General features: G+C 42.9%; 1 protein-coding gene across 2 annotated transcripts in view; it reads left to right on the top strand.

The window, feature by feature from the left end:
• LOC120527121 (reelin domain-containing protein 1-like) overlaps positions 1–14,528 on the top strand; it is a 35,647-nt gene that overhangs the window by 3,234 nt on the left and 17,885 nt on the right. The window contains exons 1-3 of one of the 2 annotated variants that reach the window (XM_039750214.1): positions 1,890–2,019; positions 5,190–5,409; positions 10,445–10,667. In XM_039750214.1, the coding sequence (XP_039606148.1) occupies positions 5,202–5,409; positions 10,445–10,667 (431 nt within the window). In that variant the 5' untranslated portion in view covers positions 1,890–2,019; positions 5,190–5,201. Of the gene's footprint in view, positions 1–1,889; positions 2,020–5,189; positions 5,410–10,444; positions 10,668–14,528 lie in introns of those variants that run through there. The other variant, XM_039750213.1, reaches the window with a different exon arrangement.

Here is a 14,528-nt window from a genome sequence, read left to right on the forward strand (position 1 = left end):
AGTGCTGAAAACCAAATGCAAGCGAGTTACACTTCCTACGTTACAAGAAATGATCGAAGCCATCATCAGTTAGACCGAAATTCAGAGAACAAGAAGAGTCTTCAAATGCTTCTTAAACACATTGAGGGAGTCGGGTGTTCGAGTGGAGGTGGGCAGCTCATCCCAGCCGTTAGGCGCTACAGATAAAGAGAGTCTGGATTGAGACTTGGTACCATGTAGAGATGGCATAACCAGCCGCCGTTCAACAACAGACCTCAGTAGGTGAGAAGGAGCGCAGAACCGCACAAGTCTCTCCATATACACAGCTGAGGACCCTTATAGACTACACTGTAGCCGTGCATCAAAAGATCTGAACATAACACGTGCTGCTACAGGGAGCCAATCTCGAGATCTGACGAATGACACGTGCCTGCCTCAGCTGGTTGAACACCTGACTTGTCGCTGTGCTTTGAACTAGTTATCGAGAGATAGATAGATAGATATGAAAGGCACTATATGATAGATAGATAGATAGATAGATAGATAGATAGATAGATAGATAGATAGATAGATAGATAGATACATATGAAAGGCACTATATGATAGATAGATAGATAGATAGATAGATAGATAGATAGATAGATAGATAGATAGATAGATAGATAGATAGATATGAAAGGCACTATAAGATAGATAGATATGAAAGGCACTATAAGATAGATAGATAGATAGATATGAAAGGCACTATAAGATAGATAGATAGATAGATATGAAAGGCACTATATGATAGATAGATAGATATGAAAGGCACTATATGATAGATAGATAGATACTTTATTATCCCAAGGGGAAATTCCCATACTCCGGCACTGATAAAAAACAATAATAAATTAAAGAGTGATAACAATGCAGGTATAACAGACAATAACTTTGTATAATGTTAACGTTTACCCCCCTGGGTGGAACTGAAGAGTCACATAGTGTGGGGTCTCCTCAGTCTGTCAGTGGAGCAGGACGGTGACAGCAGTCTGTCGCTGAAGCTGCTCCTCTGTCTGGAGATGATCCTGTTCAGTGGATTCTCCATGATTGACAGGAGTCTGCTCAGCGCTATATGATAGTTCCTATAAAGAGCAGAGGAATTCACAGAATACTTGTGACATACTTGGGAGCTGAACTGAGGATTTTAAAGTCAGACGTGTGAACTTGGAGCGGTCGCTAGAATATTAAGATGTTCACTGTCCGAAGACGGCGATTTATTTCTTTTATTGCGGGGACCCCAGGAAGACATCCAGGCTTGACCCGGCACGCGGGCACACCCGCACAGCGACACTAAAATATGTTACCGGCAATATATGAAAGGCAGGCATTGTATAGAATGCCTGGCGTTTTGGGGCAAAGTATGAAATATCCGAATTATTTAAATATTATGCATACTTTCCCTAGGCATTGTATGTAATACCTAAGCATTATATCGAATGACAAATGCTATTAAGGCAAAATATTAAAAAAAGGCTTTTATTGAAAAGACGTAGGCAATATGAAAATGAAAGACATACAAAATAAAGTATAGGACTTTCTTATTGAGGAAAACAAAGTAAAATATGAACCTATTTGTTGCCACGTGACATTAGAAACGTCATTAGCGGGAGTATTTTATACTTTGCCAGTTTGTCTTTTGGCATTGCATTGAATGCCTAGGAAATATGTGACATATTAATCGTTTCATACTTTGCCGTCCTATTTTCGGCATTCTATACAATGCCTGCCTTTCATACATTGCCAAAGCAAACGAAAACACTCAGCAATAGACGATAACCAAATCAACACAACACGGTCCACTACGATAGGTGCGGATGATGAAGAGAATGAAACTGTGATGTCAAGTGAACGGTTGTGAAAGTTTTGCCCTACCGTGTTTCAGGTGGTGTTTGAAGAACCGTGGAAGTTGAGAGCGTCCGCCGGACGAACACCTTTATAAGCTTGGACGAAATCGCAGGAACAAACAAGCACATACATCCGGAATGAAACTGTAATCCAATCGTGAGTAGTGAACGCGTAGAAACGAAAATACACAGATGATCGCGATCCCCACGGCGTCTTTTTTGGCATCTTCTCAAAGAGAGCGCCTAATTCCCAGTAACCCCAGCGGCAGTGAAGCTGCCCAATGGTGAACTAGTACCGGGGCTGCTGGGAATTGTAGGAAATGTAAGTTTCGTTGCTACAATCTAATACAAAACAACGCAGGAGATTAATGGAGCGCTAGAAAAGCAATCATCAGAGGGATCACACTCCTCAGCCTCCCTGGAAAAGTCTATTCGGGGGTCCTGGAGAGGAGGGTCCGTCGGATAGTCGAACCTCGGATTTAGGAGGAACAGTGTGGTTTTCGTCCTGGTCGCGGAACAGTGGACCAGCTCTACACCCTTAGCAGAATCCTGGGGTGTGCACGAGAGTTTGCCCAACCAGTCTACATGTGTTTTGTGGACTTGGAAAAGGCATTCGACCGTGTCCCTTGGGGAATCCTGTGGGGGGTGCTCCGGGAGTATGGGGTACCGGACCCCCTGATAAGAGCTGTTCGGTCTCTGTACAACCGGTGTCAGAGCTTGCATTGCCGGCAGTAAGTCGAGCCCGTTTCCAGTGAGAGTTGGACTCCGCCAGGGCTGCCCTTTGTCACTGATTCTGTTCATAACTTTTATGGACAGAATTTCTAGGCGCAGCCAGGGTGTTGAAGGGGTCCGGTTTGGTGGATTCAGGATTGGGTCACTGCTTTTTGCAGATGATGTTGTCCTGTTTGCTTCGTCAGGCCGTGATCTTCAGCTCTCTCTGGATCGGTTCGCAGCTGAGTGTGAAGCAGCTGGGATGAGAATCAGCACCTCCAAATCCGAGACCATGGTCTTCATTCGGAAAAGGGTGGAGTGCCCTCTCAGGGTTGGGGGAGAGATCCTGCCCCAAGTGGAGGAGTTCAAGTATCTCGGGGTCTTGTTCACGAGTGAGGGAAGAATGGAGCGTGAGATCGACAGGCGGATCGGTGCAGCGTACACAGTGATGCGGGCTCTGCATCGGTCTGTCGTGGTGAAAAAGGAGCTGAGCCGTAAGGCAAAGCTCTCAATTTACCAGTCGATCTACGCTCCTACCCTCACCTATGGTCATGAGCTATGGGTAGTGACCGAAAGAACGAGATCGCGAATACAAACGGCTGAAATGAGTTTCCTCCGCAGGGTGTCTGGGCTTTCCCTTAAAGATAGGGTGAGAAGCTCAGTCACCCGGGAGGAGCTCAGAGTAGAGCCGCTGCTCCTCCGCATCGAGAGGAGTCAGATGAGGTGGCTCGGGCATCTGATCAGGATACCTGAACGCCTCTCCTGGTGAGGTGTTCCGGGCACGTCCAACCGGGAGAAGACCACAGGGAAGACCCAGGACACGCTGGAGGGACTATTCGTCCCGGCTGGCCTGGGAAACGCCTTGGGATTCTCTCGGAAGAGCTGGATGAAGTGGGCAGAAGGAAGTCTGGGCCTCTCTACTTAAGCTGCTGCCCCCGCGACCCGACTTCGGATAAGCGGAAGTGGATGGATGGATGGATGGAAGATTGCAATTAAAAATCAAAGGGAATCAGACAATGCTGTCATTCTTCCGCACAGTAAAATAATGTAACATAAATGCACATTTGAATACATAATAAACCAATGTAAATACTGAACAGTTTAAATATCTTCAATTTTTTAAAACAATACTTTTTTTAGTAGTGAACTAATATTTTTTATTTTTGATATCACTTATGTAGTGTTGTTCTTTTGCGTATATTTTTGTCAATGAAACATAATTAACGTCAGGATAAAAGAAGTTTACAGAGGGGATTTGCAGTCAGACCTGATACTATCCGTGCTATTTTGCCTCCGCTGTAGACTGACATCAAAATGGCACTTTCTGACTATTATATGTGACACATTGTTGTGGGTTTCTCATATCTTTTTCATGAGTTAATTTAACTTTTCGGTGCAGTTGGATTTTTTTGGGCCATGACGTTAATTAATTAGTGGAACATGTATTTCCTTAAGTTGGCTGCAAATAACCAAGAATGTCTATTGAGTCAGTCAATCAAGGACACGTATTATTTTAAATATAAACCAGACAGGTACACAGATACACACACACACACACAGACTCTTTTCCTTTAATTAAGGTGGATAAAATGATTTCTGTATGTTCAGCAGTTACTCTTCGTTGGACCTATTCAGTGTTAGCATTTGCAGTGCACCATCTGTTGGAATGTATTTCATAATGCATGTAGTAATAAAATGCAATGCATTTTTCATTCCAGCAGATGGCCCATTTGTGGTAATAAAATGCATTACCACAGAAGTATGTGAAGCACCATCTGCTTGAAATGACAAATGCAATACATTTTGTTACTGCAAATGTTTGTAATGCCCCATCTGTTGGAATGACAGCAAGCAGATGGACACACAAATACAATGCCATTTATTAAGGTGGACTAGCTCTACTATCCATCTAAGATGGGTTGAGATCTAAGTAATCAACAGTGTTAATGTTTGCTGTGCACCATCTATTGGAAAGTGTCCTGTAATGCATGTAGTAATATAATGTATTGCATTTTTCATTCCAACAGATGGTACATCAGAAACATTTGTAGCACAAATGCATTATTACAAATGTTTCTGATGTTACATATGTTGGAATGACAAATGCAATACACATGTCTCTGTTTTATGCCATTTGGTACGGGATTTTTAAAATCAGTGTTAATGTTTGTGATGCGTCATCTGTTGGAATGAGAAATGCAATACATATGTCTCTGTTTTATGCCATTCGGTATGGGATTTTTGAAATCAGTGTTAATGTTTGTGATGCGTCATCTGTTGGAATGACAAATGCAATACATATGTCTCTGTTTTATGCCATTTGGTATGGGATTTTTGAAATCAGTGTTAATGTTTGTGATGTGCCATCTGTTGGAATGACAGAGACATAGCAACCATACAGCCTTTCAGAGAGAGAGACTTATCCTTTTATGGAATGAAGTATTGCTTTAAGGCCATCAGCCAGATTGTTAGCATCTCAGTGTGTGGGTGTTTGTTAAAAGTAGTGCATTTGCTACACAACAAGCCCCACAATTAGTGGGCTTCTCCTCATCAATAACATACTACACTGATGTGGCCTGCCTGGCTGACCAAGCTATGTTTTTGTGTTTTTCTAAGGTATCTCAGAAAATGAAGCCCACCACAATGGCCATATTGTGGGCTGGCATTGCCTTCAGTGTCATGCCCTGCACCTCTGGCTTCTCTCATGGTGCAAACCCCTCTGCCTGTATTGATATGAAGCCGAGACATATTCAGGTCGGACCCCAGAACCCCCACAAGAGCTCCATCACGCTGCGCACTGACAGGACCACCTACCTTCCAGGGCAGACAGTGACTGGTAAGTTGAACTCTTCTTGAGCAATGGAAAGGCACTATATAAATAAAATGTATTATTACTATTATCTTATCTATCCTTGTCTAACACATCCAGATTGTCAGATCTTTGTGATATGAAGACCCACTGACTCCCAGTAGGAGAATTTTGGTGTCATATTTCATAGATAAGTTTGGTAATTTCCAGTCGGGGTTATTTCTTCACACACGTGGTACATATATGCATTTGAAACATCAAATTGTGTTCCAGAGTCCAGCGATTTTGCAAATATCCTCGCTGCACTGGCGTTTTCCATTAGAGTTAACGGGGCACGGGTACAGCTGGCAAACAGAAGCCTTAAAAATTAGTGATTACAAACACATTGTTGAATAGTTTATACATGTCATGTTGTGAACAAATTTGTGAGATTCAGCCATTTTTAAAAGAAAGCCAGCTGTGTGTGATAGATCAGTGCTTGTCTTCTTCAGTAATAACCTTTCACCAAATCAGGCCAAATCTGTCTGTGCCACATGGGTGGTTATGTTTTATATCCTTATTTATGTGCAAATTCACACAGACAGTTAGGTCCATGAGATTGAGCAGCACCTGGCAAGGACAGGAGTTATCAGGAGCAGTCAGTGTGGGGTCAGGCGAGGGAGGCCATGTTTAACTCACAGGCTGGAATTCTATGAGGAGGCAACAAAAGGATACGACCAGAGAGGAGCAGATGATGTTATTTATCTGGACTTTCAGAAAGCATCTGATGAGGTGCCACATGAGAGGGTGGGCATCAAACTAAAAGAAGTGGGAGTTCAGGGTGTGGTGTGTAGATGGGTGGAGAACTGGCTCAGACACGGCAGAGGGTGATGGTGTGAGGAACCTCATCAGAATGGTTTGACTTTAAGAGTGGTGACCAGCAGGGGGCAGTGCTGGGGCCACTGCTGCTATTTCTAATATAAATGAATGATTTAGATTGGACTGTGGTGGGCTGGCGCCCCGCCCAGGGTTTGTTTCCTGCCCTTCACCCTGTGTTGGCTGAGATTGGCTGCAGCAGACCCCCATGACCCTGTAGTAAGTATTTAGATAGGACTATAAGTAACAAGCTGGTTAAGTCAGCAGATGATACCAAGATAGGTGGATTAGCAGATAATTTGGAATCCGTTATATCATCACAGAAGGACTTGGACAGCAGACAGGCTTGAGCAGAGTTGTGGCAGATGAAATTTAATGTCAGTAAATGTAAAGAATTACACATAGGAAGTAAAAATGTGAGGTTTAAATACACAATGGGGGGTCGGAAAATCGAGAGTCCACCTCATGAGAAGGATTTAGGGGTCACAGTGGACTCTAAGCCATCGACTTCCCGACTGTGTTCAGAAGCCATTAAGAAGGCTAACAGACTGTCAGGTTATATAGCGCCTTGATGAGTGGAGTACAAGTCACAGGAGGTTCTGCTCAACCTTTATAACTCACTGGTGAGGCCTCAACTGGAGTCCTTTGTGCAGTTTTGGTCTTCAGGCTACAAAAAGGACATAGCAGCACAAGAGAAAGTCCTGAGAGGAGCAACTGGGCTGATTCAGGGTTATGAGGAAAGATTAAAAGAACTGAGCCTTTACAGTTTAAGAAAATGGAGAAGAAGAGGAGACCTGACTGTAGTGTATAAAATTATGAAGTGAATCAGTTCAGTGGATCGAGACAGTGACTTTAAAATGAGTTCATCAAGAACACGGGCACACAGTTGGAAACTTGTGAAGGGTGAATTTTGTACAAACATGAGGAGGTTTTATTTTTACACAAAGAACGAGAGACACTTGGAATGAGAGGCCAAGTAGTGTGGTAGACAGTAAGACTTCAGGGGCTTTCAAAACTCGACTTGATGTTTTTTTGGTAGAAATAACAGGACAGGACTGGCGAGCTTTGTTGGGCTGAATGGCCTGTTCTCGTCCAGAGTGCTCTAATGTTCTAATCTGGACAGGGACACAATTTTCATAAATGTGGCTCTGTACTCCACCACAATGGATTTCAAATAAAGCAATCAAGACGAAGTGATTGAAGTGTAGACTTGCAGTTTTAATTCAAAGGGTTTTATGAGCTGTTTAGGAATGACGGCCACTTTTATGCCTGGTCCCCCTATTTTCAGGGGCTCAAAAGTATTTGGACACACTAACATAATCATAAATATAATAATCGTTGTCAATATTTGATTGAAAGTCCTTCCCAGTCAGTGACTGCCTGAAGTCTGAACCCACGGCCGTCTCCAAGTGCTGCTCTGCCAGGCCTTTACTGCCCGCTGTCTTCAGGTGCCGCTTGTTCGTTGGACTTTCTGCCTTCAGTGTTGTCTTCAGTAAGTGAGCTGCATGTCCAGTTGCGTTGAGGTCAGTTGATTGACTCGGCCATTGGTGAATATTCCACTTGTTTGAGTTGTAAAGCCCTTGGTTTGCTGTCCCAGTATGTTTTGGCTCGTTGTCCCTCTGCACTGTGAAGTGTCGTCCTGTCCGTTTGGCAGCGTTAGTCTGACTCTGAGCAGACAGTATAGCGCCCTCTACACTTCACAATTCATCCTGCGACTTCTGTCAGCAGTCACATCATCAATAAACACCAGTGACCGATGTCCATTGGCAGCCACGCATGATCAGGTCATAACATGGCCTCCACCACGTGTCACAGATGACGTGCTGTTCATCGCATCAGGAGCCATTTCTTCTCTTCTCCATCCTCTTCTCTTTCTGTGATTCTGGTACACACCGATCTTAGTTTTATTTGTCCAAAGAAAACTGTTGCAGAACTATAAACATTTTCTGGTAAAGTCTAATCTGTCCTCCCTATGCTTGAGGTGTACCAGTGGTTTGCACTTTGTGGTGAACCCTCTGTCTTTACTTTCATGAAGACTTCTCTTGATTGTAGACTTTGACACTGACAGGTCGACCTCCCAGAGAGGGGTCTTGATTTGGCTAAATGTCGTGAAGGGGGTCTTCTTCACTAAGGACAGAATTCTGCGATCGTCCAGCACAGTTGTCTTCTGTGGTTGTCCAGGCCTTCTGGTGTTGCTGAGCTCACCAATGTGTTCCTTCTCTTTAAGAATCTACCAAATGGTTGACTTGACCACTCCTGGTGTTCCTGTTATCTCTCTGATGGGTTTTTTTTTAAGTTTTCTCTGCCTGTTTTTACTTGCATGGACAGCTCTTTGGACCTCATATTGAGAGTTCACAGTGACAGCTTCCACATGCAAAGTCCACACTTGGAATCAACTGCAGACCTTCTTCTTCTTCTTCTTCTTTCGGCTGCTCCCATTAGGGGTTGCCACAGCGGATCATCTTCTTCCATATCTTTCTGTCCTCTCCATCTTGTTCTGTCACACCATCACCTACATGTCCTCCCTCACCACATCCATCAACCTTCTCTTAGGCCTTCCTCTTCTCCTCTTCCCTGGCAGCTCTATCCTTAACATCCTTCTCCCAATATCCCCAGCATCCCTCCTCTGCACATGTCCAAACCAACGCCATCTCGCCTCTCTGACTTTGTCTCCCAACCGTCCAACTTGAGCTGACCCTCTAATGTCCTCATTTCTAATCCTGTCCATCCTCGTCACACCCAATGCAAATCTTCACATCTTTGAACTCTGCCACCTCCAGCTCTGTGTCCCGTGCCACCGTGTCCAGCCCATATAACACAGCTGTAACAGAAGAAAGATAACAAATAATACTTAATTAAAGATAATACATCAACTCAACAATATTAACACAAATAGAGAACAGTGAAAAACAATGAAAAGTTCACAAAGAAGACAAAAAGATGCATTTAAAGAATATCTCTGTGGTTATTCTCATCTAGATGCTTCCCGTAGCTGGATGTTAGGCATGTGGTTGGATATTTAAGGCGGGGCTAATTGTTAGGCGTGTGGTTGGATATTTGGGGTGGGGCTAATTGTTAGGCATGTGATTGGATATTTAAGGCAGGGCTCAATGTTAGGCAAGTGGCTGGATGTTTGGGGCGGGGCTGAGTATTAGGTATATGATTGGATATTTAAGGCAGGGCTAAATGTTAGGCATCTGGTTGGATATTTGGGATGGGGCTAGTTGTTAGGCATGTAATTGGATATTTAAGGCAGGGCTGGATGTTAGGCGTGTGGTTGAATGTTAGGGGCGGGGCTGAGTGTTAGGCATACAGTGGGATGTTTGGGGTGGGGCTGAGTGTTAGGTATGTGATTGGATATTTAAGGCAGGGTGGGGGGACAGAGCTGGATGTTAGGCGTGTGGTTGGATATTTAAGGCAGGGCTCAATGTTAGGCAAGTGGCTGGATGTTTGGGGCGGGGCTGGTTGTTGTTAACACCCAATCAGAGTCTCAGTATTTCTCACAGCTGACACTGCACTCACACGCTCCGATTTAGTCTTATGTGTTGTTCCGGTGTTTTCTTGCATTATCTTGAGCATCACAGCTCCCATAAATGCTGGAAAAGCCTAAGAAGATGAGAAGGTCATTCCCATTGAATGTCAAACCTGAAGTGATAAAGCGTAGGTAGACTTCTTTTGAAATAGTATTTATTGAGACGATACTTTCTTACAAAGATTTCTTTGGACGAATGATGCTGTCCTCAATCCAAATCCTTCAATTTTCACCTATTCTTGTGTTAATCAAGCAAAAATGGAGGAGGAGGGGGTATTTTTTTGGGGGCAAAATTGCTTCAATTTTTTTAATTAAACTGATGGTAATTATGAGTTAATATTATGAAAATTCACTGGACGAAGGAACAGATGAACTTCTTCAAGCAGGAGAGCCCCTCGACAGGTCCGTTTAAGGCCACATTAGTCCAGGTGACTCCTCCAGAGGTTTCCTCACAAGGCTTCAGGAGCTGGGAGTGGAGACACTGGAGTGTTTAGCACAGCAGGTAAGCTCATTTGTGTTTTCCTTTACCAAACCTGCAGTTCGGTACTTTAATATATTTTCATATTTTTCTGGCGGGGTGACATGTTGAGTGTTAGACATGCAAGTCAGATGTCATCTCAACTCTGCGTGTCACAGCACTAACACCACAACCGCTTCTCCGTTTGTGTTTTTCAGTGACGGTGAGGAGCACACGAGACTTTATGGGATTTTTGATCCAAGGCCGTCGTGTCATCGATGATCGGATCGTTGGCTCCTTCATCGTTTTCCCTTCTGAGTCCAAACTGCTTCAGTGTCAGGAGTCGGGGGACTCGGTGACGCATTCGGACAAGTCGCTCAAACGGAACCTCTTATTTGTGTGGAAGGCACCTGCTCTGTCCATTGGGGACATCCAGTTTTAGTAAATGATCATTTCTCTTTTTGTAGATTTATTAAATGCATAGCAACGTACAAAAAAGGCAGTGGTGGTCCTGAACCTGGGCACTAAAGTGGTCAGGTGCCACTTGATATTTAAAGCCCTTATGACAACAACAACAACAAGAACATTTCTATAGCACATTTTCATACCAATAATGTAGCTCAAAGTGCTTTACATGATGAAGAAAGAGAAAAAAGACAAAGTAAGAATTAAAATCAGAGAACACTAATTAACATAGAATAAGAGTGAGGTCCGATGGCCAGGGAGGACAGAAAACAAACAAAAAAAAAACTCCAGATGGCTGGAGAGAAAAAATAAAATCTGCAGGGGGCCACGAGACCACCTGGCCAGCCCCCTCTAGGCATTCTACCTAACATCAATGACCTCAGTCAGTCCTCATGGTATTCAGGATTCTCATGGAGGGACTTGATGATGACGGTCACGTGGACTTCTAGTCTTTAATCCATCAATGGATCGACATCATGGTGCTTTGATCAGGTGGTAGTGGCGCAGATCACCACCACAGAAAACCAGAAAAAGAACAGAAGAGAGAGTAGGGGTTATTATGGATTGCGGAGCCACCATGAATAATAATGATAATTAATTGAATATACAGAGCATCAGGATTAAACTAAAATGAAGTTATGAGAAGGCCATGTTACAGTAACGTGTGTTCAGCAGTGTTTTAAAGAGCTCTACTGTATCAGCCTGGTGAATTCCTATTGGCAGGCTATTCCAGATTTGAGGTGCATAACAGCAGAAGGCCGCCCGCCCGCCTCACCACTTCTTTTAAGTTTAGCTCTTGGAATTGTAAGCAGACACTCATTTGAGGATCTAAGGTTACAATTTGGAATATAAGATGTCAGACATTCCGATATATAAGATGGAGCGAGATTATTTAAGGCTTTATAAACCATAAGCAGTATTTTAAAGTCAGTTCTAAATGGCACTGGTCACCAGTGTAGTGACGCTCAGACTGGTGTGATGTGTTCGGATTTTCTTTTCCCAGTTAGGATTCTAGCAGCTCCATTCTGCACTCGTTGCAGTCGATTGATGTCTTTTTTGGGTAGTCCTGAGAGGAGTGCGTTACAGTAATCTAGTCTACCGAAACCAAAAGTGTGAACTCATTTCTCAGCATCTTTCAGTGATATAAGGGGTCTAACTTTTGCTGTGTTTCTTAAGTGAAAAAATGCTGTCCTAGTGATCTGATTCAGGTCAGAATCAATAGTTACCCTTAAATTCTTTACCTCCGTCTTGACATTTAATCCTAATGCATCATGTTTATTTCTAATAACCTCATTATATCCATTACAGTAATCCCTTCTCGATCGCGGGGGTTGCGTTCCAGAACCCCCGGTGATAGGTGAAAATCCACGAAGTAGAAACCATATGTTTGTATAGTTATTTTTATATATTTTAAGCCCTTATAAACTCTCCCACACTGTTTATAAATATTCCCTGCACAGTTATACATCATAATCCCTTTGTATTCTCTTAGATATTAGGTAAGATTCATTGAAATTATGTATGTAAACACACTGTTTATATACAGTAAAACCTAAATATTATTTTAAACATATCGAGCGTTTCCGATATGACATATGTTACATTGCGATAGACAGGCCACTAGCAATAAATACGTACAATGCAAGAAAAATTGTATATGTGTGTACAGTTACACTAAATGTATGTACATGTATTAATTACTGTACGTAGAAAATGAATTATGGTTACTCACCAACAATAACGCAATGACTTGTCCGATACCGAGGAGTTTAATTTTACTGCACAACAAAGGAGAGCGTTACATCTCCTGCAAAGGAGCCTCTTCAGGCGACTGTATATCACCGCCGTTGTTCTTCTTCCGCCAGTCTTCAATCCAAATCCCTAAAGCAGATTCCATCCGGACTACTGCCTTATTACATCCACTTACAACTCGTCTTGCACCCTGGTTAAAAGGAAACTGCGGCCGTAGATCTAATATTCTTTTCCTCCTTTTTAAATAAAAACAATTGTGGACTCATTTATGCCGTAATGGCATCCTACAGCAGTGTAGCTTTTCCCTTCTTTCAGCATATCCAAAACTTTTACCTTTTCGGCAATCGTTAGCATCTTCCGTTGGCGCTTGGGCATGGCCCCTGAAGCAGTAGCAGGAGCAGATCGTTTTGGAGCCATAATGAAGGGCTTGACTACGCACAAAGATGAACACAAAAGTTAACTCTTTACACAGTGAAACACGTTGATGCTGAATGAGCGAGACGAGACTTCCTGGTTAACGCAGTGGAATCGAATTCGGCGCTCCGTCGCTGAGCCAATCAGCACACAGGAACTTAACTGCGTGCTCTGATTGGGTAGCTTCTCAGCCATCCTCCAACAGCGTCCCTTGTATGAAATCAACTGGGCAAACCAACTGAGGTAGCATGTACAGGAAGTAAAAAGACCCATTGTCCGCAGAAACCCGACAAGCAGCGAAAAATCTGCGTTATATATTTAGATATGCTTACATATAAAATCTGCGATAGAGTGAAGCCGAGAAAGTTGAAGCGCGATATAGTGAGGGATTACTCTATTGCCAATCACTAAAATTTCAGTTTTCTCTTTATTTAGCTTGAGAAAATTACTACTCATCCATTCTGAGATACAAGTCAGACATTGTGTTAGTCGGGGTCATCAGGTGCTATTGATAGCTGTGGTGGCTCACGTTATGCCCTGAGATAATCTGGCCTAACGGAAGCATGTAGATCGAAAAGAGCAGCGGACCCAGGATAGAGCCTTGTGAACACCATATAGAATATCATGTGTCTTTGAGATGTGATTACCACAACTCACAAAGAATTTTCTACCTGCCAGGTAGGATTCAAACCAATTTAAGACCCTGCCAGAGAGGCCCACCCATTGACTAAGGCAATTTCTAAGAATATTGTGATCAATGGTATCAATTGCGGCACTCAGCTCTAAGAGGATGAGAACAGATAAACGGCCTCTGTCTGCATTTACCTGCAAGTTCCCCCCATCTCTACTGACTGCTCGAAGAGGAGGAATCAGGAGACGCCACTAAATCAAAAATTTAAGGGTCAAGTGTCAGAACCAAAAAGACAAAAAGTTTAAAAAACGGTGCCCGGGACATACATCAAGAATCAAGGAAGGAAATGGTGGAGAAACGTTCGATAACCGAAAATAGAAAAAGAACATGTAACTAAACCCAAATTATTAATTTTAAAGGGCTAAAAATAATCACAACCAGGAATTCAAAAGCAACACAGAACAAATGCAAAGGCGTCTTTGAGTGTTGAGTTTACAGGACACTGAGAGCATTTATCTCAGAAAAGTAATTGGGAGCCAAATTGAGAACAAAATAACAAGCAGAGAGTCAAAGCTGGAAAGTCCACATTAACAAAAAACAGAAAAACAAGAACCGTAGTGAAGTAGAAAGGGCAAAAATTCGGAAAACAATAAACACACACAACCGGAGCCAAAACGGTGATCTCAAATTATTGTCAAAAAGCAGAGGGAGAATTTGTGAACCAGAAATTTTCAGAACAACAAAGGATATAATAATAGTTTAAACGTTTGAATTGAGTGCCATCTAAGACAACCGGGAGGTGAACGATGTGAACTTCATATGTTTTAAGGTGATATTTTTACGTTGTGTCCCGGTAGTGGAATGACAGGCTCTCCTGACAGCAAAAAGAAAATTTTGGGGCACCAATGGGGCCGTCCCTTTTGTTGTCCGTGGACAAACAAAAAGAAACAAAAAAAGAAAGTGACGCTGTATGGCATAACTGCAGGAATTTAACAATGGTAGAGATACAGTCGCTGCTAGAAGACCTCCGTCCAGCAGGT

The sequence above is a fragment of the Polypterus senegalus genome, chromosome 4, assembly GCF_016835505.1.
Source record: "Polypterus senegalus isolate Bchr_013 chromosome 4, ASM1683550v1, whole genome shotgun sequence".
Classification (NCBI taxonomy): domain Eukaryota; kingdom Metazoa; phylum Chordata; class Cladistia; order Polypteriformes; family Polypteridae; genus Polypterus; species Polypterus senegalus.